This window comes from Chiloscyllium punctatum, chromosome 2 (genome assembly GCF_047496795.1).
Source record: "Chiloscyllium punctatum isolate Juve2018m chromosome 2, sChiPun1.3, whole genome shotgun sequence".
Classification (NCBI taxonomy): Eukaryota; Metazoa; Chordata; class Chondrichthyes; order Orectolobiformes; family Hemiscylliidae; genus Chiloscyllium; species Chiloscyllium punctatum.
This window is the reverse complement of record NC_092740.1, coordinates 65,729,245-65,752,134: the sequence shown is the minus strand read 5'-3', so window position 1 is coordinate 65,752,134 and position 22,890 is coordinate 65,729,245. Positions and strand designations below refer to the sequence as shown.

The window sequence follows — 22,890 nt, the reverse complement described above, 5'->3', positions numbered from 1 at the left end:
AGACTAGGGATGATAGGACAGGCCCCCGACATTGGCGTATTCTCAAGAATTCAAAACCTTTTTGGAAATTAATTCAGGTAACCCGTCGACGATGTGGGAGACCATTAAGGCTTATGCGCGAGGTTTGATCATCTCATATTCTGTGATCCAGAAAAGACAAAAGGGAGAACAACAGCGCCTACTCGAGGCTCGCTTGAAGGCAACTGAGATAGCGTATGTTGATAGGCCCTCTATTACTAAGCTACAAAGGATCACAGCCTTTTGGACAACCTTGAATACCGCACTTACCCAAAGAGCAAAGAGGGAAATATTATTTGCAAAGCAAAGACTATATGAATATGGTGACAAGCCTGGCAGATACCTAGCATTTCTTGCTAGGACAGAAAAGTCTCCTCAAGCTATCACGTCCATTAGGGAAAGTGCTGGTACTCTGACTTGTGATTGTAAAAGGATCAATACAGCCTTTAGAAAGGTCTATTTTGAACTGTATAAATTGCAGGACTGGGAGGATAGAACTAAGAAGATGGAGTCCTTCTTTAAAAACTTGGCCTTTCCGGATTTAATCTCGGAGCAGGTGTCGATCCTGAATGCTCCCCAGACAACCCAGGAAGTACCCGACGCAAGTAGACAGCTTCAGAGTGTCAAAGCACCTGGACCAGATGGATTCCAGTTTGAATTTTACAAAGAATTCATAGGGGAAGTGGCTAGTCCACTCATGGACATGTATAATTACTCACATAGTCAGGGCTGCCTCCCGCCTTCGTTGAGAGAAGCAAATATTTCTCTCAAAAAAGGAAAGGCCCCAGAAGATTGCTCATCATATAGACCAATATCCTTGCTAAGTGTAGATTTTAAAATCCTTTCTAAAACGTTAGCATTAAGATTGGAGAGGGTCTTACCATATATCATAAAAGAGGACCAGACAGGGTTTATCAAGGGCCATAGATCATCTAACAACGTTAGAAGGATTTTAAATATGATACAAGCCTGTCAACAGGAAAGAATACTGGGGATAGTTGTCTCCTTGGATGCAGAGAAGGCATTTGACCTGGTTGAATGGTCATATCTTTTTTACGCACTGGAAAGGTTCTGTGTTGGAGAGGTATTTTCTAAATGTGTCTCAATAATGTACAATGACCCCAAAGCAGTCATGACTACCAATAGTTTAGGTTTGTATAGCTTCAGTGTGGGTAGGGACTTTCATAAGGGATATCCTCTCTCACCATTATTATTCACGCTAATAATTGAACCACTAGCGGAAGCTATACGAACCGACTCTAACATAGTGGCTCCAAGGATTGGTTCGGGTAAACATAAACTCATTCTCTATGCAGATGATGCCCTCCAGTTCTTAAGTAATCCTTTGATATCCATGCCCCACTTAATTCAAGTAATCAGTCTATTTAGTATGTTCTCAGGCTATAAAATCAATTTTATGAAATTGGAGGCCATGCCGTTGGTAGTCTCGCCAGTATATCTAATTTATCGGATGGATCTTGCTTTCCCTTTCGGTGGTCACTGGAGGGTTTTCTATACTTAAGTATTTTTATCACCCCAGTATTTGGTCAGCTGTATAAAGCCAATTTTGTGCACCTACTAGAGAAAATAAGGCAGGACCTTCAACGCTGGGGAAATCTCCCAATATCCTGGTTAGGCAGAGTAGCTCTAGTTAAAATGAATATTCTGCCTCGTCTCCTATATCCTATGAGCGTGCTCCCTTTGATGTTGCCAAAATTGGCGTTATGTAAACTACACGGCTGGCTTGGTTCCTTTATTTGGAATCATAGACGCCCCTTTAACAAATTAGAAAAGCTGCAGCTTCGAAAACCAAGGGGAGGATTGGATTTTCCAGACTTTAGGAGGTATCAGTTGAGCTCTCCATTAGGCTATGTAGCTGATTGGGTCTCTTGTGACCCACAATCAATTTGGTTAGACATCGAGACCTCCCAAGCAAAGTGTCCCCTCATCAATCTTTTATTTTTAGATAAGATGAGAGCTATTATGGATTATTGCAAAAACCCTATTGTATTAAATTCAATTAAAGCCTGGAGGATAATGCGGCAAGATGAGGGTAACTTACAAAAAAACCTCACCTTATACTCCTATAGTGGGAGCATGGCGTTTTCAGCCAGGTCTGACAGAAGCTACATTTAAAAACTTGAGGTCCAGAGGTGTCTCTTGCTTAGGGGACCTGTTCGATGGGGAGGTTATGATGTCTTTTGAGCAACTGCACCAGAAGTTTGGACTACCCAATGGAGACTTTTTTCGGTGTTTCCAAATACGAGATTATATACAGAAGAAGATCACATTATTAGACAGTCCCTACAAATCAGATAGGGAGAGAAGAATGCTATGGCCAGTGGGTCCACCCTCGGTCAGTACTCTTTATCACTCATTACATAACAAGGTATCAAAAGACATGGAATGACTGTTTAAAACATGGAACCAGGAATTGGGGTTAGAAATCCCTTTAGAAATGTGGGAGGACATCTGGGAAAATGCCAGAAAGATCTCTATTTGTAATAGAACTCAAGCTCTTCAATTAAAGATGCTCCATAGGGCTCATATAGCACCAGAACGACTGGCAAAATTTAGGGTAGGAACAACCCCAGTGTGTCCTAAACGTAAAATAGAAGTGGGCACTCTCATGCACTGTTTATGGATATGTCACAAGGTCCGCAAATACTGGGACAGACTAACAAATGCTCTGACAAGAACTCTTGGGAACGGAGATTGGATTGGATCCAGTGTCTCTTTTCTTGGGCTTTTCAAATCTGCCCTCCCTGGATGAGCATGGGAGGAAACTATTTTCCATTCTCTTTTTTTGTGCAAGGAAATATATCTTAGTGAATTGGGTAGCTGAGGGCCTTCCAGGACTTTCGAATTGGCACAAGGTTAATCATGGAATGTATCCCCCTTGACTTCCTCACAAATATGGTGCACCAAAAAAATGAATTATTCTATAAAATATGGCAGCCCTTTCTGCACTATATCGATACAGATATTTCGGCCATATTGTCAAGGGCTTTTGTCTGGCTGTGGTAATGGTTGTGGCTGGTCTGGGGGGCCCCGGGGGAGGAATCCTGTATAAATACGGGTTTTATTATGACTTGATGTTAATCCATTTTGACTATGAACTTAATTATTTAATTATTACATTATGTTTCACTAATAATGTACGAATCTTATTTTATACTTTGGTTGTTTTTTGGATAGATTAGTAGTTAGTTCTTTTTTTGTTATGTTTTGATTATTATTTATTTATTTTATATATATTTAATTGTATATTAGTGTTTATACTTGTTTGTATTACTTTGTAATTTTGTAAAAAAATGTCCTTTTTTCTTTCAATTAAAAATACTTATTAAAAAAATTAACCCAATGCTTTTCATGCAGGGGTTCACTAAGTTTCTTCAGTGTCACGTGTCTCAATTAGATTAGATTAGATTAGATTACTTACAGTGTGGAAACAGGCCCTTCGGCCCAACAAGTCCACACCGCCCCGCCGAAGCGTAACCCACCCATACCCCTACATCTACATCTTACCTAACACTATGGGCAATTTAGCATGGCCAATTCACCTGGCCTGCACATCTTTGGACTGTGGGAGGAAACCGGAGCACCCGGAGGAAACCCACGCAGACATGGGGAGAACGTGCAAACTCCACACAGTCAGTCGCCTGAGGCGGGAATTGAACCCGGGTCTCAGGCGCTGTGAGGCAGCAGTGCTAACCACTGTGCCACCGTGCCACCCACAATTACTTGCATAGTTATTATAGTGGACTGTAATGACTTATCCTTTGATTTCCCACTTTCCACCTGATGTTTTTCCTCGTCTTTAACTACCATTTATAATCACAGACATAAATTTGACATAATGCCAATCTCTGAGTTTGAGTTGAAATAAAGGGGCTGCCTGATCGAATGTCAATAAGCATGACCCTTGATCAATCTCACTCTACATAAACTATTTAAAATAGGTGAAAGTATTATTGGGAAGACGGTAGAAGTTCAAATTACAAACATTCTTCGCATTCTCATCAACACAGTTTAAAGAACTGTATTAAGAACTTATGTCCAAATTCAATTCCTTCTAAATGTGTATGTGCGTCTAAGCATTTGGTTTCATGACTATGATGTAGGGAACTCACTTTTACTACTTCTCACCACATAAGAAATTGTGGAAAGTGAAGCATTTTAGCTAGTTAGTATCCTTCACCATCTAGATGCTTGAGGCCCTTAGACAATGTTTTTATAGGATAGTTGGTATCCAAGGCTTCTGTCGGATGAAAATCACAGTGCAGCACTTATCAGCCTGTTCTTACTGACACAATTTTTCGGCCAGTAATGGAAAATTGTGGCTTCCCTACATTTTTCAGATAGAGGTTGCTTCCAATTTTCTAACCAAAGTTTGATGCCATTTGTAGAATCTCAATATAATTTTACATTTCTCTTATATGTTAATTGTGGAATCACTTTGAATTATTTGTGGCATATTTCTTCTGCTGTTTAACAAGCACATTATCCTGTAATATGGTTTCACCAAATTGGTATCTCATTTTCAAGAGCATTTCATGCTGTTTTCAGCATGTTTTTCTGAACTCTCCTTTTAACCAGTTGATCAAATGGCTTGATGGTGATGAGGGAGTGAGAGATATGCCGGGCATTAATTCTCCAAGTTACAGTGATTTAAAATTCTTTTGCTGCAGATAGGCCATATCACTTCATGGAAATGCAGCTTTAACCTGTGAGATGAAACTATTCCACATTTGGTACACAGTGGTAATACCACAAAATATGGTTGAGAGTGTTCTTAGTTGAGAGTATTCTCAGTGTGAAGACAAAATGATCTCCACAAGGACTGTGCCATGGCTATTTTCACCAACACTATCATAGACTAATAAACTGATGATGGCAGACTGGTGAAAACAAGGTCCAGCAATTTAGTTCTTTGTGCTTTTTTTTCTCCAAATGCCACAAGCCCTGTATTATCACCATATCCACTCTCAGTTTTTCTCCTTGATCAAGTATTCAGTACTCAGAAAAGTATCGAAATAAAGACATTGTATTTGAATATATCATTAGTTTTGTAAAACAACTTAGTGAGCTTACTCAGCTATGGTGAAGAGTCGTGTAGACTCGAAACATCAGCTTCCTCTCTCTCCATGGATGCTGTGATCTCCAGCATTGATTGTTTTCGTTACTTAGCTTCTGCGCTGACTCTTGATTTTATTGATAGCTTTTCAAAAACAAAGCATGGACAAGAATTATACTACTTAGAGCCAAGCATGACTTCAGAAATCACAAGGCCGATTTTCCGAGGAGTGGCAATCTTACGCAAATTGTACTTCCTCCATTATGTTTTATGAAAAGAGGGAGCATGATATTTCGAGAGGAGATTGTGATTGGGGCACCATCAAGAATGCAGAGTTGTACTTCCATCTAACAATTCTTTCATAGTGCAGAGGTATCAGGGAAGGTAAGCCACATCACCTTTACACAGCAGTCAGCTGCCATATTCTGAATTTTAAACATCCAGACAGAAATTGAAAGAGGCTGTCATACTCTAGATAATAAGAGTAGCATGCTGTGTGTGAGTGTAAGGTGCCAAGTAAGCGGAATACCAACTAGGTAGGTGATAAGGTGTCAGGCATTCAGATACCAGATGGGTAAGGTATAGACTGCCAATTAAGTAAGGTGCCAGATCAATAGGGACTGCAGACAGGTGTCAGATAAGTTGGGTGCCAATTGCATCGGAGGCAAGCTGCCAAGGAGTAGGGTGCAAAGTGGACAGGATACCAAGATGCAAATTGGCAAGGAGACCAGATAAGGCACCCAGTGCAGGACAGGTCAGGATTGGTGAGGGAAGTTAGGTCTGGCTGTGGGGGTGGGCTTTCACATGCAGTGTAGGAGATGGGATAAGCCTACCCAGCAGCATGGGAGGGGGACAGGTCCAGAGTAGGAGAAAGGTGGAGTTCATCTAGCCTTCAGGAAAGAGACTGGAGGAATGAATGAGTGTGTCCAGCAGTAAGGGAAGGACTTTGGGTGTGGACAGGGGGAAGAGGGAGAGGGGTCAACTGTGGAGCATCTGAAGGGCAGAGAGTGTCCAGCGTTTGGGGAAGGGCAGTTGGGTGGAGAATGGAGGAATAGGGGAGAGGGTCCAGCAGTAGAAGAAGGTGAAATTGAGTGCAGAGCTTGGGAAATGGTGAATGTGTTTCGCAACAGGGGAGGGGAGTCCAGTTGTGGAAAATGGATTAAGTGTCAAATGAAGGGAGGAGTGTGTCCAGAGATGGGAGAAAGAGGTCGTGTGCAGAGCAGCTGATAGAAAAGGTATGTCAAATACTTGGGAAAGGGAAGTTGTGTACAGAGTCAGGGAAGAGGGAAAGTGTCCAGCAGTTGGGGGAGGAGGGGTGCTCGAGTCCACAGCATAGGAAGGAGTGTGTGTGTGTGTGTGTGGTGATGGTTGATACCAGGCTGCAGAGTGTGGCAGGGTGGAGTATTTCCAACTTCAGGGAGAAAGATGTTTGAGTGTGGAATGACTGAAGGGGAGAGTGCCAACCATCAAGGTCAGGATGTTGGGTGCAGAACTGGGGGAAAGAGTGTCAGGTAGAGGTAGTAAATGGTTTGGAAGATGTGTAATGGGACTTCTGTCAGATAAGGATGGGGTCCGTTTAATGGTTACTCAGGAGTTAGACAATGTATTTTGGGGAGATGACAGATGTAGGTTCTTTCCACAGAGAGTGGTGGGTGCATGGAATGCACTGCCAGCGGTGTAGGTCAGATACACAAGGGGCATTTAAGCAACTCTTGGATAGGCACATGGAAGATAGTACAATGAAGGGTATGTCATTTAGTCTGATCTTAGAGTAGGATAAAAGGTCAGCACAACATTGAAGGCTGAAGGGCTTGTACTGTGCTGTACTGTTCTATGTTGTTATATATACTTAATAGTCTAACTTTTCCTGAGCAGCTAGTTTACTCAATTTCATTGGAACATTCTGAAATCTCTGATTTAAATAGAATTTTTTGCAAGGTTCCAAGAATAGAATCCTCAATTTCTCAGGCAGTTCCTTCAGAGCCTGCCAAAATGAGGATTTATGAGGATACCATGTGCAATTACTATTTTTGCTGGAATAATGTCTGTGTAGCCATCAGAAAATCCAGCTCAATACTTCAACTACACGTGATTTCACACTGCGCACATTCTTTTATTTTTGCAGGTACAGCAGAAGTCCAACTTCGAAAGGTTTCTCAGGCCCACAGTGGTGTAAATACAAAAGCTTTCTTAAAGCCTAATTTTGGAGAGAGTTTTAAGGATTTCTTTGTGGTACTACTGGTAAGATTCTGATTTTGATATCACAAGGGTGGGAAGGGTGGTGATAATTAGGTCTCCTCCTGTTTGCACTTCTTTAAGATCAAAGGTATGGCGAGAATAGAGTAGATTCATGTTAATCAGTATGAGATGGCCCTATTAGAAAAGGGACAAACTTGACCTGCTCTTGGGAAATAAGGCAGAGCAAGTGACTGAGATATTAGTGGGGGAGCATTTTGGGACCAGTGACCATAATTCTATCCATTTTAAAATAGTTATGGAAAAGTATAGGTCTGATCCATACGTTAAAGTTCTAAATTGGGGCAAGGTCAATTTTGATGGTATTACACAGAAACTTGCAAAAGTTGATTGGGTTAGGCTGTTCTCGCATAAAGGAGCATCTGGCAAGAGGAAGGCTTTCAAAAGTGAGATAATGAGAGTTCAGGACCAGTGTGTTCCTGTTAAAGAGAGAAGGGCAAACCTGGCAGGAGTGGGGAACAAAGGATGACTAGAGATATTGAGGCTCTGGTCAAGAAAAAGAAGGGGCATATGTCAGCTACATACAGCTGGGATCAAGTGAATATTTTAAGTAGTATAAGGGATTCAGAAGTACAGTTAAGAGGGCAATTAGGAGAGCAAAAAGGGGATATGAGATAGATTTGGCAGTTAAGATAAAGGAGAATCCAATGAGATTCTGCTATAGTAAGGGCAAATGTGTAACTAGGTCGACAAGAAGGTCCTTAAGGATCAACAAAGTCATCCATGTGTGGAGCTGCAGGAGATGGGTAACATCTTAAATGAATAATTGTCAAAGAGACAAAGGTAGGTGAGGAGCTAGAAACAATCATTATCACAGAAGAAGTAGTGTTGGGCAAGATAATGGAGCTAAGGATAGAGAAGTCTCCTAGCCCTGATGAATTGCATCCCAGGGTACTAAAAGAGATGGTGGGAAAAATAGCAAGTACACTTATGGTAATTTTCCAAAATTCTTGGGACTCTGGGGCAGTTCCATCAGATTGGAAAATGGCAAATGTGATGCCACTGTTTAAAATGGTGGTGGACAAAAGATGGGAAATTATAGACTGGTTAGCTTAACTTCTGTAGTGGAGAAGATGCTTTAGTCTATTAACAAACAACTTATGGCTGTAATAGCTGCTCCTTTTTTGAGGTACTTTAGGTGTTGGAGGAGATTGCCTCAAATTCCAGGAGCAGCAATTAGTGGTTTACATGCTGTTGCATTGTTTTGGAACTTTGGAGAAAAGAAAAGTCAGAACAACAGCACTTTTAAAAGGGAGAAGGACAGACAATAGACAGCATGTGGTCAGTGAAGGAGAGAGAGAGAGAAAGAAACCCACACTGCTAACTGACACAGCAGTGAATCTCCGCAGTTACTGCCTTTGCTGTTTGAATTCATGTATTGCTGGACACAGGAGTGCGTTGAGGAAAACTGAACAAACAGCGAAATTCACAACTGATCTTGGAGGAACCTATTGGGAGAGGTCACAGCACAGAAACAGATAAGCTAATAATTTAAAGTGCAGCCTTGCTATAAATCTATAATCATGAGTAGAGTGAGTTCTTTCTTGATTATATGTTGTATTTAGATCTATCTCTTGATTAAATTTTAAAACTGTTAGATGGGAGCAGTGTTTTGTAGAGCAATAAGATGGTGCTATTTTCTGGGTCTGCAGATTGTAAGGAGCAAAAATGGCCTTTAGTAGAGTGATATGCTCTTCTTGGCAGATGTGGGAGTTTTGAGAGAGTTTACATGATAGGTTGACACTCCTGTCAGATTGAATGGATCGGTTGGAGCGACAGTTAGAGACAATGACGAATTTACAAGAGGAAGTGGGTGTGATGGATGGCAGCTATAGGAAGGGAGAAAAGATGCAGATACAGTCACAGATTGGTTAACTGCAGGAAAGGTAGGAGAGGTAGGCAGGTAGTGCAGGAGTCTTCTGTGGCTATCCTAATTTTAAGCAGTATGCTGTTTTGGAAAATATAAGGGGTGATGGATTCTCAGGGGAATGTCACACGAATAGCCAAGTTTCTGGTATCAAGATAGGCTGTAATGTAATGAGGGGTACGTCGGGTTCCAAGTGATCAATTGTGATAGGGGACTTTCTAGTCAGAGGCACAGTCAGTCATTTCTGCGGCCGACAGTGGTGTTTTGCCTCCCTGGTGCCAGGCTCAAGGGTGTCTCAGAGAGGGTGCAGACTGTACTCAAAGTGGAGAGGCCCAGCAGGAGGTCTTTGTACACATTGGAACCAATGACATAGGAAGGGAAAAGGATGAAAGGATGAGATTCTGAAAGGAGAATATAGAAAGTTAGGCAGGAATATAAAAAAGGAGGTTCTTGTGGGTAGTAATATCTGGATTACCCCTGGTGCTATGAGCTAGTGGAGGTAGGAATTGGAGGATAGAGCAGATGAATGTGTGGCTGAAGAGCTGGTGTATGGGAGAAGGTTCACATTTTTGGATCATTGGATTCTCTTCTGGGATAGAAGTGACCTGTACAAGAAGGATGGATTGCGCCTGAATTGGAAGGGACTAATATACTGGCAGGGAGATTTGCTAGAGCTGCTCACAAAGATTTAAACTAGTAAATGATAGGGCGTGGGGGGTTAGGGTGGGGGGTGCATGGTGGGGGTGGGGGTAGGGGGTTGGTGGGATTGGGAGCCAGGGAGATAGTGAGGAAAGAGATCAATCTGAGACTGGTACAGGTGAGAAAAGAAGTGAGCCAAACAGTCAGGGCAGGCAGGGACAAAGCAGAGAACAAGGTATGATTGATAAATTAAACTGCATTTATTTCAATGTAAGGGGCCTAACAGGGAAGGCAGATGAACTCAGGGCATGGTTAGGGGAATGTGGGGACTGGGATATCACAGCAATTACAGAAACGTGGCTCAGGGATGGACAAGACTGGTGGCTTAATGTTCTAGTATACAAATGCTACTGGAAGGATAGAAAGGGAGGCAAGGGAGGATGGGAAGTGGCATTTTGATAAGGGAAAGCGTTACAGCTTTACTTGGGACGGATATTCTCGCTAATACATCCAGGGAAGTTATTTGGGTGAAATTGAGAAATAAGAAAGGGATGATCACATTATAGGGATTGTATTATAGACACTTTCATCGTCAGTGGGAAATTGAGAAACAAATTTGTCAGGAAATTTCAGTTATCTGTAAGAATAATAGGGTGGCTATGTTCGGGGATTTTAACGTTCCATAGACTGGACTGCCATAGAGTTAAGGGTTAAATGGAGAGGAATTTGTTAAGTGTGTACAAGAACATTTTCTGAGTCAGTATGTGGATGTATCTCCTAGAGAACGTGCAAAACTCAACCGACTCTTGAGAAATAAGGCAGGGCAGGTGACTGAGGTGTTAGAGGGGAGCACTTTGGGAGCAGCGACCATAATTCTATTAGTTTTAAAATAATAATGGAAAAGGATAGAGCGAATCCAAAAGTTGAAGTTCTGATTTGGAGGAAGTCTAGTTTTGACGGTTTTAGGGAAGAACACTCAAAAGCTGAATGGGGCAGATATTTGCTGGTGAAAAGATGGCAGGAAAATGGAAGCCTTCAAAAATGAGATAATGAGAGTCCAGAGACAGTATATTCCTGTTCGGGTGAAAGGTAAGATCGGTAGGTATGGGAATGCTGGATGATGAGAGAAATTGAGGATTTGATTAAGAAAGAGAAGGAAGTATATGTCAGGTATAGACAGGATAGGACGAGTGAATCCTGAGAAGAGTATAAAGGCAGTAGGAGTATTCTTAAGAGTGAAACCTGGATGGCAAAAAGGGGACATGAGATGTTTTTGACAAATAGGGTTAAGGAGAATCCAAAGGGTTTTTACAAATATATTAAGGCCAAAAGGGTAACCAGGGAGACAATAGGGCCCCTCAAAGATCAGTAAGGCGGCCTTTGTGTGGAGCCACAAGAGATGGGAGAGATACTAAACGGGTACTTTACATCAGTGTTTACTGTGGAGAAGGACATGGAAGATACAGAAATGCAGGGAGAACTAGCCATTTGGATACAGAACTGGCTCAAAAGTAGATGACAGAGGATGGTAGTGGAGAGTTTTTCAGACTGGAGGTTTATGACCAGTGGAGTGCCACAAGGATTGGTGCTGAGTCCACAACTTTTCCTCACATATATAAATGATTGGGATGTGAACAAAGGAGGTACAGTTATTAAGTTTGCAGATGACACCAAAATTGGAGGTGTAGTGGACAGGTTACCTTAGATTACAACAGGATCTTGATCAGATGGGCCAATGGGCTGAGGAGTGGCAGATGGTGTCTAATTTAGATAAATGTGAGGTGCTGCATTTTCGAAAAGCAAATCAGAGCGGGACTTATACACTTAATAGTAAGTCCTAGGGAGTTGCTGAACAACGAGACCTTGGAGTGCAGGTTCATAGCACTTTTAAAGTAGAGTCTGAGGTTGATAGGATAGTGAAGAAGGTATTGGGCATGCTTTCCTTTATTGCAGATGACACTAAGATGAGTGGCAGAGCAAAGTGTGTAGCGGACTGTGAAACCTTGCAGAGGAGCATAAATACTTTGAATGGGCAAAGGACTGGCAGATAGAATACAATTTTAATAAATGTGAATTTATCCATTTTGGTCTGAGTAACAGTAAAAAGGACTATTACTTGAATGGTAAAACATTGCAGCATGCTGCTGTGCAAAGGGACCTGGGTGTCCTTGTGCATGATTCACAGAGGGTTGTCCTGCAAGTACGACAAGTAATTAGGAAGGCAAATGGAATTTTGTCCTTCATTGCTCAAGAGATAGAGTTTAAAAGCGGGGAGGTTATGTTGCAGCTCTATAGGGTGCTGGTGAGGCCACACCTGGAGTACTGTGTGCAGTTTTGGTCTGCTTACTTGAGAAAGGATGTACTGGCACTAGAGGGGCTGCAGAAGAGGTTCACTTGCTTGATTCTGGAGTTGAGGGGGTTGGCTTATGAAGAGATTCTGAGTATACTGGAATTATGTTCTTTGGAATTTAGAAGAATGAGGGGGATCTTATAGAAACATGTAGTTATGAAGGGAATACATAAGATAAGAGAGAGGATGTTTCCACTGGCACATGAAACTAGGACAAGAGGGCATAGCCTCAAAATTAGGGGAAGCAGATTTAGGATTGAATTGAGAAGGAACTTCTTCACCCAGAGGGTTGTGAATCTATGGAATTCCCTGCCCAGTGAAGTAGCTGACGCTACTTCAATAAATGTTTTTAAAGCTGAGATAGATTTTTTTTGAATAGTAAAGGAATTAAGGGTTACAGTGAGAGGGCAGATAAGTGGACCTGAGGCCACAAAAAGATCAGCCATGATCTTATTGAATAGTGGAACAGGCTCAAAGGGCCAGATGGCCAACTCCTGCTCCTGGTTCTTATGTCGTATTTGGAGAAAGACATGGAAGTTAAGGAACTCAGGGAAATAAATGGTGATGTCTTGAAAATAGACCACATTACAAAAGAGGAGAATGCTGGACGTCTTAAAATGTTTAAAGGTAGGTAAATGTCCAGGACCTGATCAAGTGTATCCCAGGTCATTGTGCTCGAGAAGAAATTGCTGGGCCCCAAGCAAAGATATCTGTATCATCGACAGCCATGGGTATGATCCTGGAAGACTGAAGGGTGACTAATTTTGGGCTATTATTTAAGAAAGTCTGCAAGGAAAAGCCAGGGAATTACAAACGGTGAGCCTAACATCAGTGGTGGGTAAGTTACTGGAGGTGATTCTGAGAGACAGTATCAACATGCAATTGGAAAGGCAAGGATCGATTAAGGATAGAATGCATGGGTTTGTGTGTGGGACATCATGTCTTACAAATTTTGGTTGACTTTTTTAGAGAGGTGACCAAGAAAATAAATGAAGGCAGAGTGGGAGACATTGTCTGCATGGACTTTAGCAAGATTGCTGACAAAGTTCTATATCGTAGACTGGTTAGTAAGGTTAGATCACATGGAATCCAGGGAGCATTAGCCAATTGGATACAAAATTGGCTTGAAGGTAGAAAACAGATGGTAGTAGTTGATGATTGTTGTTCAAACTGGAGGCCTGTGATCACTGTTGTGCCGCAAGGATGGTTGCTGGATCCACTGCTGTTTGTCATTATATAAACAATTTGGATGAGAATATAGGAGGCATAGTTACTAAGTTTATGGATGACACCAAAATTGGTGTATAGTGGACTGTGAAGAAGGTTATCTGAGGGTGATCATCTGAGCCAATAGGCTGAGAAATGGCAGATGGACTTTAATTCGGATAAATGTGAGGTGTTGCATTTTGGTAGGGCAAACCAGGGCAGGACTTGTACAATTAATGGCAGGCCCGCAGGGCCTCTGTTGTCGAGCAGAGAGAGCTAGAGGTGCAGATACGTAGTTCTTTGAAAGTGGCATCACTGGTAGACATGGTAGCGAAGAAGGCCTTTGGCACACTTGCCTTCATTGGTCAGAACATTGAATACAGGAGTTGGGATGTCATATTATAGCTTTACAGGGCATTGATAAGGCCACGTATGGAGTACTGTATATAATTCTGGTTGCCCTGTGAGAGGAAGGATGATATTAAACCAGGACAGTGTGCAAAGATTATTTACAAGGATGTTGCTGAGGCTGGGAAGTTTGAGGTATAAGGAGAGGCCTTTCCCCTTGGAGCAGAGGAAGCTGATGGGGTGACCTTGTAGAGGGGCAAAGGTAGGGTGAATAGTCAAGATCTTTATCCCCGGGGTAGGGGAGTCCAAAGCTACAGGGCATTGGTTTAAGATGAGAGGAGAAAAATTTAAAACGGACCTGAGGGGCAAACTTTTCATACCGAGAACGGTGTGTGGATGGAACGAGCTGCAAGAGGAAGTGGTAGAGGCATGTCAATTACAACATTTAAACGACATTTGGGCAGGTACATGGATAATAACAGCATTTGGGCCAAACGCAGGCAAATGGGGCTAATTCAGTTTAGGAAGCCTAGTCAGCATGGACAAGGTGGGCTGAAGGGCCCGTTTCCATGCTATGTGATTCTATGAAATGCTCATTTTATATGCCATTCAGTTTTAATTTGTACTGAATTCAGTTGAGATCAATTGTTGTCCAAGTTTCACTCCCATTTGAAATATAGCTAGATCAATGAGGTAAAAACAATGACTGCAGATGCTGGAAACCAGGTTCTGGATTAGTGGTGCTGGAAGAGCACAGCAGTTCAGGCAGCATCCAAGAAGCCAACATTTAAAAAAGGAAGGCACAAAAGATGTTGACTGTATCCATGATGTTGCTTGATTAAAAGAACAAAATGCGACAGGGTTAGGATTAGGGCAGAGAAAGTGAATAATTAGAAAAAGAGTGAAAAAGAAACAGTCAATGAGGGGATAAGAGGATAACCCATATGGTGTATAATCCAGAAAGCCTCAAATCATTCTTTTAGACTTGACCCAGTATTTGCAAACCAAATTGATAACACTGTTGTTCAGCAATTTTATCAGAACAGAGATTGTTTCAGCTGAAGAACATCCTTGCTAATGCTTTCAAAGCCCACTTTACAATTTCACAGTCCACAAAGTCTACCAGGGTTCTTTTTTATCGCAGCAAGTTTTCAAGTTCTTCATAAAAAAAATTAGCAAACAGCAAAATTTACAACTGATCTTAGAGGAACCTGTCTGGGAGAGCTCACAACACAGGAACAGATAAGTGCATAGTTTTTAACGTGTAACCTTGCTGTAAGTCTACAGTAGCGAGGAGAGTGGGTTCTTTCTTGATTATATGTCTTATTAAAACCTGTCTCTTGATTAAATTTTAAAAATATAAACTGTAAATACTAAGCCTGGAGCACGTTTTTTACAATAAAATGACGGCGCTATTTTCTGGGTCTGTAGATTATGGGGCAAAAATGGCCTTTAGTAGAGTAATATGCTCTTCTTGTCAGATGTGGGAATTTTGAGAGGGTTTATATGTAACTGAGGATTTTATCAGCAATAAATGTTGTTGGTTGGGAGTCCTATCAGATCGAATGGATTGGTTAGAGCACCAGTTAGGGGTAATGAGGAATTTATATGAGCTAGGGGGTGAGATGGATGGCAGTTATAGGATGGGAGAAAAGCCACAGATACAGTCACATAGATGGGTTAACTCCAGGAAAGGTAGGAGAGGTAGGTAGGTAGTGCAGGAGTCTTCTGTGGCTATCTCCATTTCAAACAAGTATGCTGTCTTGAAAAATGTGGGGGATGATGGACTTTCGGGGGGATGTAGCACAAACAGCCAAGTTTCTGGTATCGAGACAGGCTGTACTATAATAAGGGGTATGTCGAGGTCCAAATGATTGATTGTGATAGGGGATTCTCTAGTCAGAGGCACAGACAGACATTTCTATAGCCAGCAGTGAAAAATCAGAATGGTGTGTTGCTTCCTTGGTGCCAGGATCGAGACTGTGTCAGAGAGGGAACAGAATGTTCTGAAAGGGAAGCGGTCTAGCAGGAAGTCATTGTACACATTGGAACCAACAAAATAGGAAGTGAAAAGGGTGAGATTCTGAAGGGAGAATATAGAAAGTTAGGCAGGAATTTACAAAGGAGGTCCTTGAGGGTAGTAATATCTGGATTACTCCCAGTGTTGAGAGCTAGTGGGGGTAGGAATAGGAGGATAGAGCAGATGAATGTGTGGCTGAGGAGCTGGTGTATGGGAGATTAATTCACATTTTTGGATCAGTGGAATCTCTTCTGGGGTAGAAGTGACCTGTACAAGAAGGATGGATTGCACCTGAATTGGAAGGGACTAACATACTGGCAGGGAGATATGCTAGAGCTGCTCGGGAGGGTAAGACTAGCACAGTTGGGAAAGAGAGCAAGTCAAACAGTAAAGGCAGGCAGGAACAAAACAGAGAACAAGGTCGGACTGATAAATTAAACTGCATTTACTTCAAGGCAAGAGGCCTATCAGGGAAGGCAGATGAACTCAGGGCATGGTTAGGAACATGGGACTGGGATGCCATACAATTACAGAAACATTGCTCAGAGATGGACAAGACTGGCAGGTTAATGTTCCAGGATACAAATGCTACAGCAAGGATAGAAAGAGAGGCAAGAAAGGAGGGGTAGTGGCGTTTTTGATAAGGGACTGCATTACTGCTGTATTTAGGGAGGATATTCCTGGGAATACATCTAGGGAAGTTATTTGGGTGGAACTGAGAAATAAGAAAGGGATGATCACTTTATTGGGCTTGTATTATTGACCCTCTAATCGTCAGAGGGAAATTGAGAAACAGATTTGTAAGGAGATCTCAGCTATCTATAAGAATAATAGGGTAGTTATGGGAGGGGATTTTAACTTGCCAAACATAGACTGGGACTACCATAGTGTTAAGCGTTAAGATGGGGAGGAATTTGTTAATCCTGTGGGGGAAAAGTTTCTGATTCAGTATGTGCATGTACCTACTGGAGAATGTGCAAAATGTGACCTACTCTTGTGAAGTAAGGCAGGGCAGGTGGCTGAGGTATCAATGGGGGAGCACTTTGGGACCAGCGAACATAATTCTTTAGTTTCAAAGGAGTGATGGAAAAGGATAGACTAGCTCTAAAAGTTGAAATTCTAAATTGGATGAAGGCTAATTTTGATGTTATTAGGCAAGAACTTTCAAAAGCTGATTCAGGCAGATGCTCACAGGTAAAGGGACGGCTGGAAAATGGGAAGCCTTCAGAAATGAGATGACGAGAGCCCAGAGACAGTGTATTCATGTTCGGGCGAAAAGAAAGGCTGGTAGGTATAGGGAATGCTGGATGACTAAAGAAATTGAGGATTTGGTTAAGAAAAAGAAGGAAGAATATGTCAGGTATAGACAGGATAGATCGAGTGAATCCTTAGAAGATTGTAAAGGCAGTAGGATTATACTAAAGAGGGAAATCAGGAGGGCAAAAAGCAAAAAGCTTTGGCAAATAGGTTTAAGGAGAGTCCAAAGACTTTTTATAAATACATTAATGACAAAAGGGTAACTAGGGAGAGAGTAGGGCCTTTCAAAAAATCAGCAAGGTAGCCTATGTGTGGAGCTGCAGGAGATGGGAAGATACTAAAGGAGTATTTTGCAACAGTGTTTACTGTGGAGAAGAACATGGAAGATATAAAATGTGGGGAAATAGATGGTGACATCTTGAAAAATGTCCATAATTAGTGAGGAGTAGATCCTGGATATCTTAAAATGTATAAAAGTGGATCAATCCCCAGGACCTGATCAGGTGCACTCTAGAACATGTGGGAAGCTAGGGAAGTGATTGCTGGGCCTCTTGCTGAGATATTTGTATCATTGATAGCCACAGTTGAGGTGCCAGAAGACTGGAGGTTGGCTAATGTTGTGCTACGTTTTCAAAAAGGTGGTAAGGAAAAGCCAGGGAACCATAGATCAGTGAGCATGACATTGGTGGTGGGCAAGTTGTTGGAGGGAATCCTGAGGGACAGGATTTATGTGTATTTGGAAAGGCAAGAGCTGATTAGGGATAGTCAACATGGCTTTGTGCATGGGAAATTATGTCTCACAAACTTGATTGAGTTTTTTGAAGAAATAACATAGAGGATTGATGAGGGCAGAGCGGTGGATGTGGTCTATATGGACTTAAGTAAAGCATTCAACAAGGTTTCCCATGGGAGACTGGTTAGCAAGGTTAGATCTCATGGAATACAGGGAGAACTAGCCATTTGGATACAGAACTGGCTCAAAGGTAGCAGACAGAAGGTGGAGGTGGACGGTTGCTTTTCAGACTGGAGACCTATGACCAGTCGTGTGCCACAGACGATTGGTGATGGGTCCACTACTTTTCAACATTTATATAAATGATTTGGATATGAACATAGGAGGTATAGTTAGTAGGTTTGCTGATGACACCAAAATTGGAGGTGTAGTGGACAGCAAAGAAGTTACCTCAGATTACATTGGGATCTTGATCAGATGGGCCAATGGGCTGAGAAGTGGCAGATGTGCTGTTTTCCCTGGAGCGCCGGGGGTTAAGGGATGATCTTATAGAAGTTGATAAAATCATGATGGGCATGGATAGGATAAATAGACAAAGACTTTTCCCTCTGTGTGTGGTGGGGTGGTGGTGGGGGGGAGGAGTCCAAAACTGTAGGACGTAGGTTTAGGATGAGAGGGGAAAGGTATAAAAGGTTTCACACAAAGGATGGTGTGTGGAATGAGCTGCCAGAGGAAATGGTGGAGGCTAGTACAATTACAGCATTTAAAAGGCACCTGTGTGTGTATATGAATAGGAAGGGTTTAGAGGGATACGTGCCAAGTGCTGGCAAATGGGACTAGATTAGGTTATCTGGTCGGCATGAACAAGTTGGACCGAAGGGTCTGTTTCCGTGCTGTACTTCTCTATGACTCTATGGCTCTATTCTTTCTGCATTGGAAAACTGTTTTGGGCCCTCTACTGCCTGTACTTTTGTTGGAAGTGCCACACAGGGTTTCAGCTGTTATTAGCTGCTTGAATGTCTAATTTGATGTCTTATAGTCATGCACGGTAAACAGTCTAGCAGTTATACTTTTCAATGTGCAGCATTAAATGTATTATATCGATTAATAGGCAACATTTTGAAGCAGCCATATCTGAGCCATCTACTGACTAGATATTCTCACCTTGGTATTTCATGGTCGCCACGTTTGTCTACTGTGCTGTTTCCAGTGACTGAAAACAAGTGTCTACAATTCTTCTGGAAAAATGAGTCAATTAAAAACTTAGAGAAGTTTGCACAAAGGCACTGGACATATTTATTTACTTTTAATTATTCAGCATGACATTGGCCAGTTAGCTAAGGACATGGCAAAGCAATAGCATTGAAAGTAGCAGGTGTCATCTTTATGCTGCACCTCAAAGGCAGAGAATGGGATGGTCCTAATTCTGGACTGGAGGTGAGATTTGTTGAATACAGTTTTCCACTCATTCAGTGTAGAAGAACCACTCCAACAGGAAACTTCATGGATATGAGCGGAGTGGTGGGCAATTGTGATCATTTATAGAGATATTAATATTAACTTTTAAATTCAGATTTCAAGATAGCGGCATATGGATGTTGGTTACTTTTGTATTGAGTTCTAAAAATAACTCAGTCAGGTGCTAAGGTACTCGGGAATGTGTCATCGAGTGCTTTACACTGTTGTGGTTTATGACAAGTAGATTAAACATTAAAGGGTATTAACTTGTTTTCAGTTCAGAATCAGTAAGGATTGACTTTTGATTTAGAAAATCCAAGATTGAAATTTTAGAGGCAGTCCAGAGGCAATTGACTCGTTTCCCTGCGAGGTAGAAGTCTTTAGAGTGGGTCAAGGAAATCAGTTGTCACAGATGGAAGATTTAACTGCAATTTAAAAACCAGGAGTATTTAGTTAGAAATCTGCAGGTTATTAAATGCTGAGAAAATCAAAGATCCCAATTTGTGCATATTCGCATAAGAAGGCTCCACAGCTCACAGGACAGAAACTGAGGAGAGTCAGTTAAGCAAAACTTAAAAAGTTTTGATGTAGAGGTATACTTTCTTCTTGATTTGAATTTCTATAAAATTGTTTTGTTAGAAGGTAGGTGGAAAATTTTGTTTTACCATGTGTTTTAAGATTTTTCTAACTGTGTCCTATATGTAGGTAGCTTGGTTTTCATTTATTTCTTTTTCTGTTCTGCTGTGAAGGAAGCTCTATACTCACATGTGACTATGTTGGAGTGACTGACCACTGCTGTCCATTCATGGAAGCATTTTTAAAATATGCCTTCAGCTAAATTTCAGGGAAGCAAAGGTCCTTTGCCAGCCTGCTTGTCCACACAACATTGTCCCTGACTATCAAGATTCATGGGTTGATGGGGGGTTTGGGTGGAGGGGTGGGGATGGGGCAGGTGGTCCGACAGTAGGTGGCATGGATCAATTCTCTTGGGAGGATCCTGTCACTGAGGAAGTATTTTATCAGTGATGAAATTCAACAACATCTCCATTGTTCCAGGATGTTCTTTGATCATGTGAAGAACAGAGTGTTTGATGACAAAGACCTCAAACCTGGTGCCAAGCTCATAGTAGACCAGACAATTCTGTTAACCACCCTCCTCTACAGGACGGCTAGATGGACAATATACAGCTGATGCTTCAAATCTCTCAAGAAAGCGCCACTGGAGGATGCTTTTGTAAAGTCCTCTAAATCTAATGGCAAAATGAGTGCTCTAATGTTAGTATCCTCTTTCACACCAACATCCCCAGCATAGAGGCACTGATTACAGTCAATCAACTGTGTTGGGGTGAGCCACATTATCTGTGTGCTTCACACAAGTGCTTTGAAGCAAGCTTTCTACTCTGAACTATGTCATGGAAAGATTTTACCAGGAGAGAAGATAAAATGCTTCAGTTTTCTCCCTGGAAGATGCGACTTCCTTACTCCCTCATGGAACTATCTCACTTAACATTGCCCTGACTGGAAATAAAGCATCTCTGAGGGTGGAATCCATTTTGAGCATCTCTGATAAACCGAGATAGAGACCAAGTTCAAACACCAGGACGACTGTGAGCTAATTCGAGCATCCCAGTCACCCACGTCATCAAACACTTTCTGTTCCACCTTTGGCAGAGTGTACAGATCATTAGTCTGTTTAGTCACCTCAGGATCCATAATTCTAGAGTGGAAGAAAGTTATCCTCAATCTCAAGAGACTGCCTAAGAAGAAGAAGATCATTGATAATTAAAAAGCAAGATATTCCATGGCTCCAATAAAAATATAACATGAAGTTTGAAACGCATTTACTATCATTGACTTGTTGCAAAATTCACTGCCCGTGAGTTCCATTTCTATTTTTGGCCTTGGAGACAGAAAGACTAACTATTCTGTCTTTTTTGTTTTTCACCTCCATCATCTGTATCTTCCTGCTTTGCTTTTTAATGCAATCTTACAAATTGTGTTAATCAATCATTTGATTTGAATTTCATATCCTATTCCTACTCCTCTTCCTCCCCCGATGAGTAATTTCCCTTGCCAATCCAATCCCATTATGACAGTGAAAGGATGCTATCAGGAAAAATGAAATAAATGAAAGTCAGGCGAATTGGGATTAGTTTTGTAACAGTTCCACCTTTCCCATCTCCATTAATCTGCAAATTTAAAAGGCAAGTAAGTTAGATGTTCATCGATGAAAGAAAATAGTGATAAAAGAACAAAATTTTAAAACTAGTTTTTATATCAGGTAATCCTGACGGTTTAGAAGCAAATGCATGGCTTTGGTTCTGAACAATACACAATTTTATTCTTTGTGTATGCTGTGTTAGATGATTTCAAATAAGTTAGCAGCAAAAGCTTTACACTGTGAACACAAAGTAGAGGAAACAATCAGCTAGAGTTCCGACTCACAATAAAATTTATGCTGGAACATGTAAATGCAGCACATATACAGTGAAGATTCAGAGATACCATTTATACAGTGAGAATAGGATTGAGCTCAGCTTTCATCTGTTAGTACTCACTGTCAAGATTTGACATGTATGAACTTTTCTTTTGAAATCATAGCTCAGTTAGAGTTCTTACTTTCAACAAAGGAGCGAAAGATGTGGTTTGCTGAGAAGTTGAGAGAAAATATTTTACATACTTCAGAGTATGTAACATGATGTGTCATTTACTGGTAAAAGAATTAACCTTTCATTCAGGATACCGATCAACACTAGTTAGTGACAACATATTAGCTGTTCTACACAGCAGGAGCAAAATTAAGCAAGAACAAAGTGCCCATAGAGCTGCTGTCTTATTAAAGAAAGGCAACTAATGTTGGCTTAATCCAAGGATCACTATCCTCCAGGTAATGGGAGCGGTTAAGTCCTTCATGGTACCCTCAGCTGGTTAGGAATTGAACACTTGCTGTTAGCATTGCTGTGCATCACAAACCAGCTTTCTCAGCTACTGAACTAACCAGGAACCAAGGGGATAAAGATAATGGACAAGTGTGAGTTGAGTTGTACTGTTTGAGGGATTCTTGCTGCAAGGCCAAGAGAAACCTCTCACCACATCTTTCTAAACTCACTTCATTAAGTACCTACCCTGCCTATTTGGCATGCCCGACATCTGAATCCATATCCATCTTACTATGTACTGTTTCTGGAACAACTTGCCACAAACCAGATAACTACCAAGAGACCAGAAAGGCTGGTGCCATATCCTCCTTAGGGAAATGGGCTGCTCTGCGAGAAGTCACCTCCTTTACCTCGAGGACAAGAGCATAGAGACCCTGAGGTCTCTATAGCACAAGACTGGCTTCTGCACTCCCGCACCAGTTCAGTTACTGACATCTTGGTGGGAACATTAGCGTTAGAAAATACGGTAGCATAATCTACTGAGCATCTCACTTCTCTGACTCCACAGCTATCTGAGGAAGAAGTTCTCCCTGCTAACTGGCACTTGGAGGACTGATTCGTCCCAGGAGAAGAGGACCCTGACATAAGAACAATTAGGGACTTTGTCCGAATGTTCAAGGAGAATAGGATTGACGGACTGGTATATGGGATGCAATGGCCATCATTGCCAAGAAGCTGCAGCAAGAAGCTTTTGCCCGAAACATCAATTTTCCTGTTCCTCA

General features: G+C 41.6%; 1 protein-coding gene across 1 annotated transcript in view; it reads left to right on the top strand.

The window, feature by feature from the left end:
* LOC140484868 (solute carrier organic anion transporter family member 4C1-like) overlaps positions 1–22,890 on the top strand; it is a 168,221-nt gene that overhangs the window by 98,582 nt on the left and 46,749 nt on the right. The window contains exon 6 of the mRNA XM_072583602.1: positions 7,221–7,336. Coding sequence (XP_072439703.1) covers positions 7,221–7,336 — 116 coding nt within the window. The remainder of the gene's footprint in view (positions 1–7,220; positions 7,337–22,890) is intronic.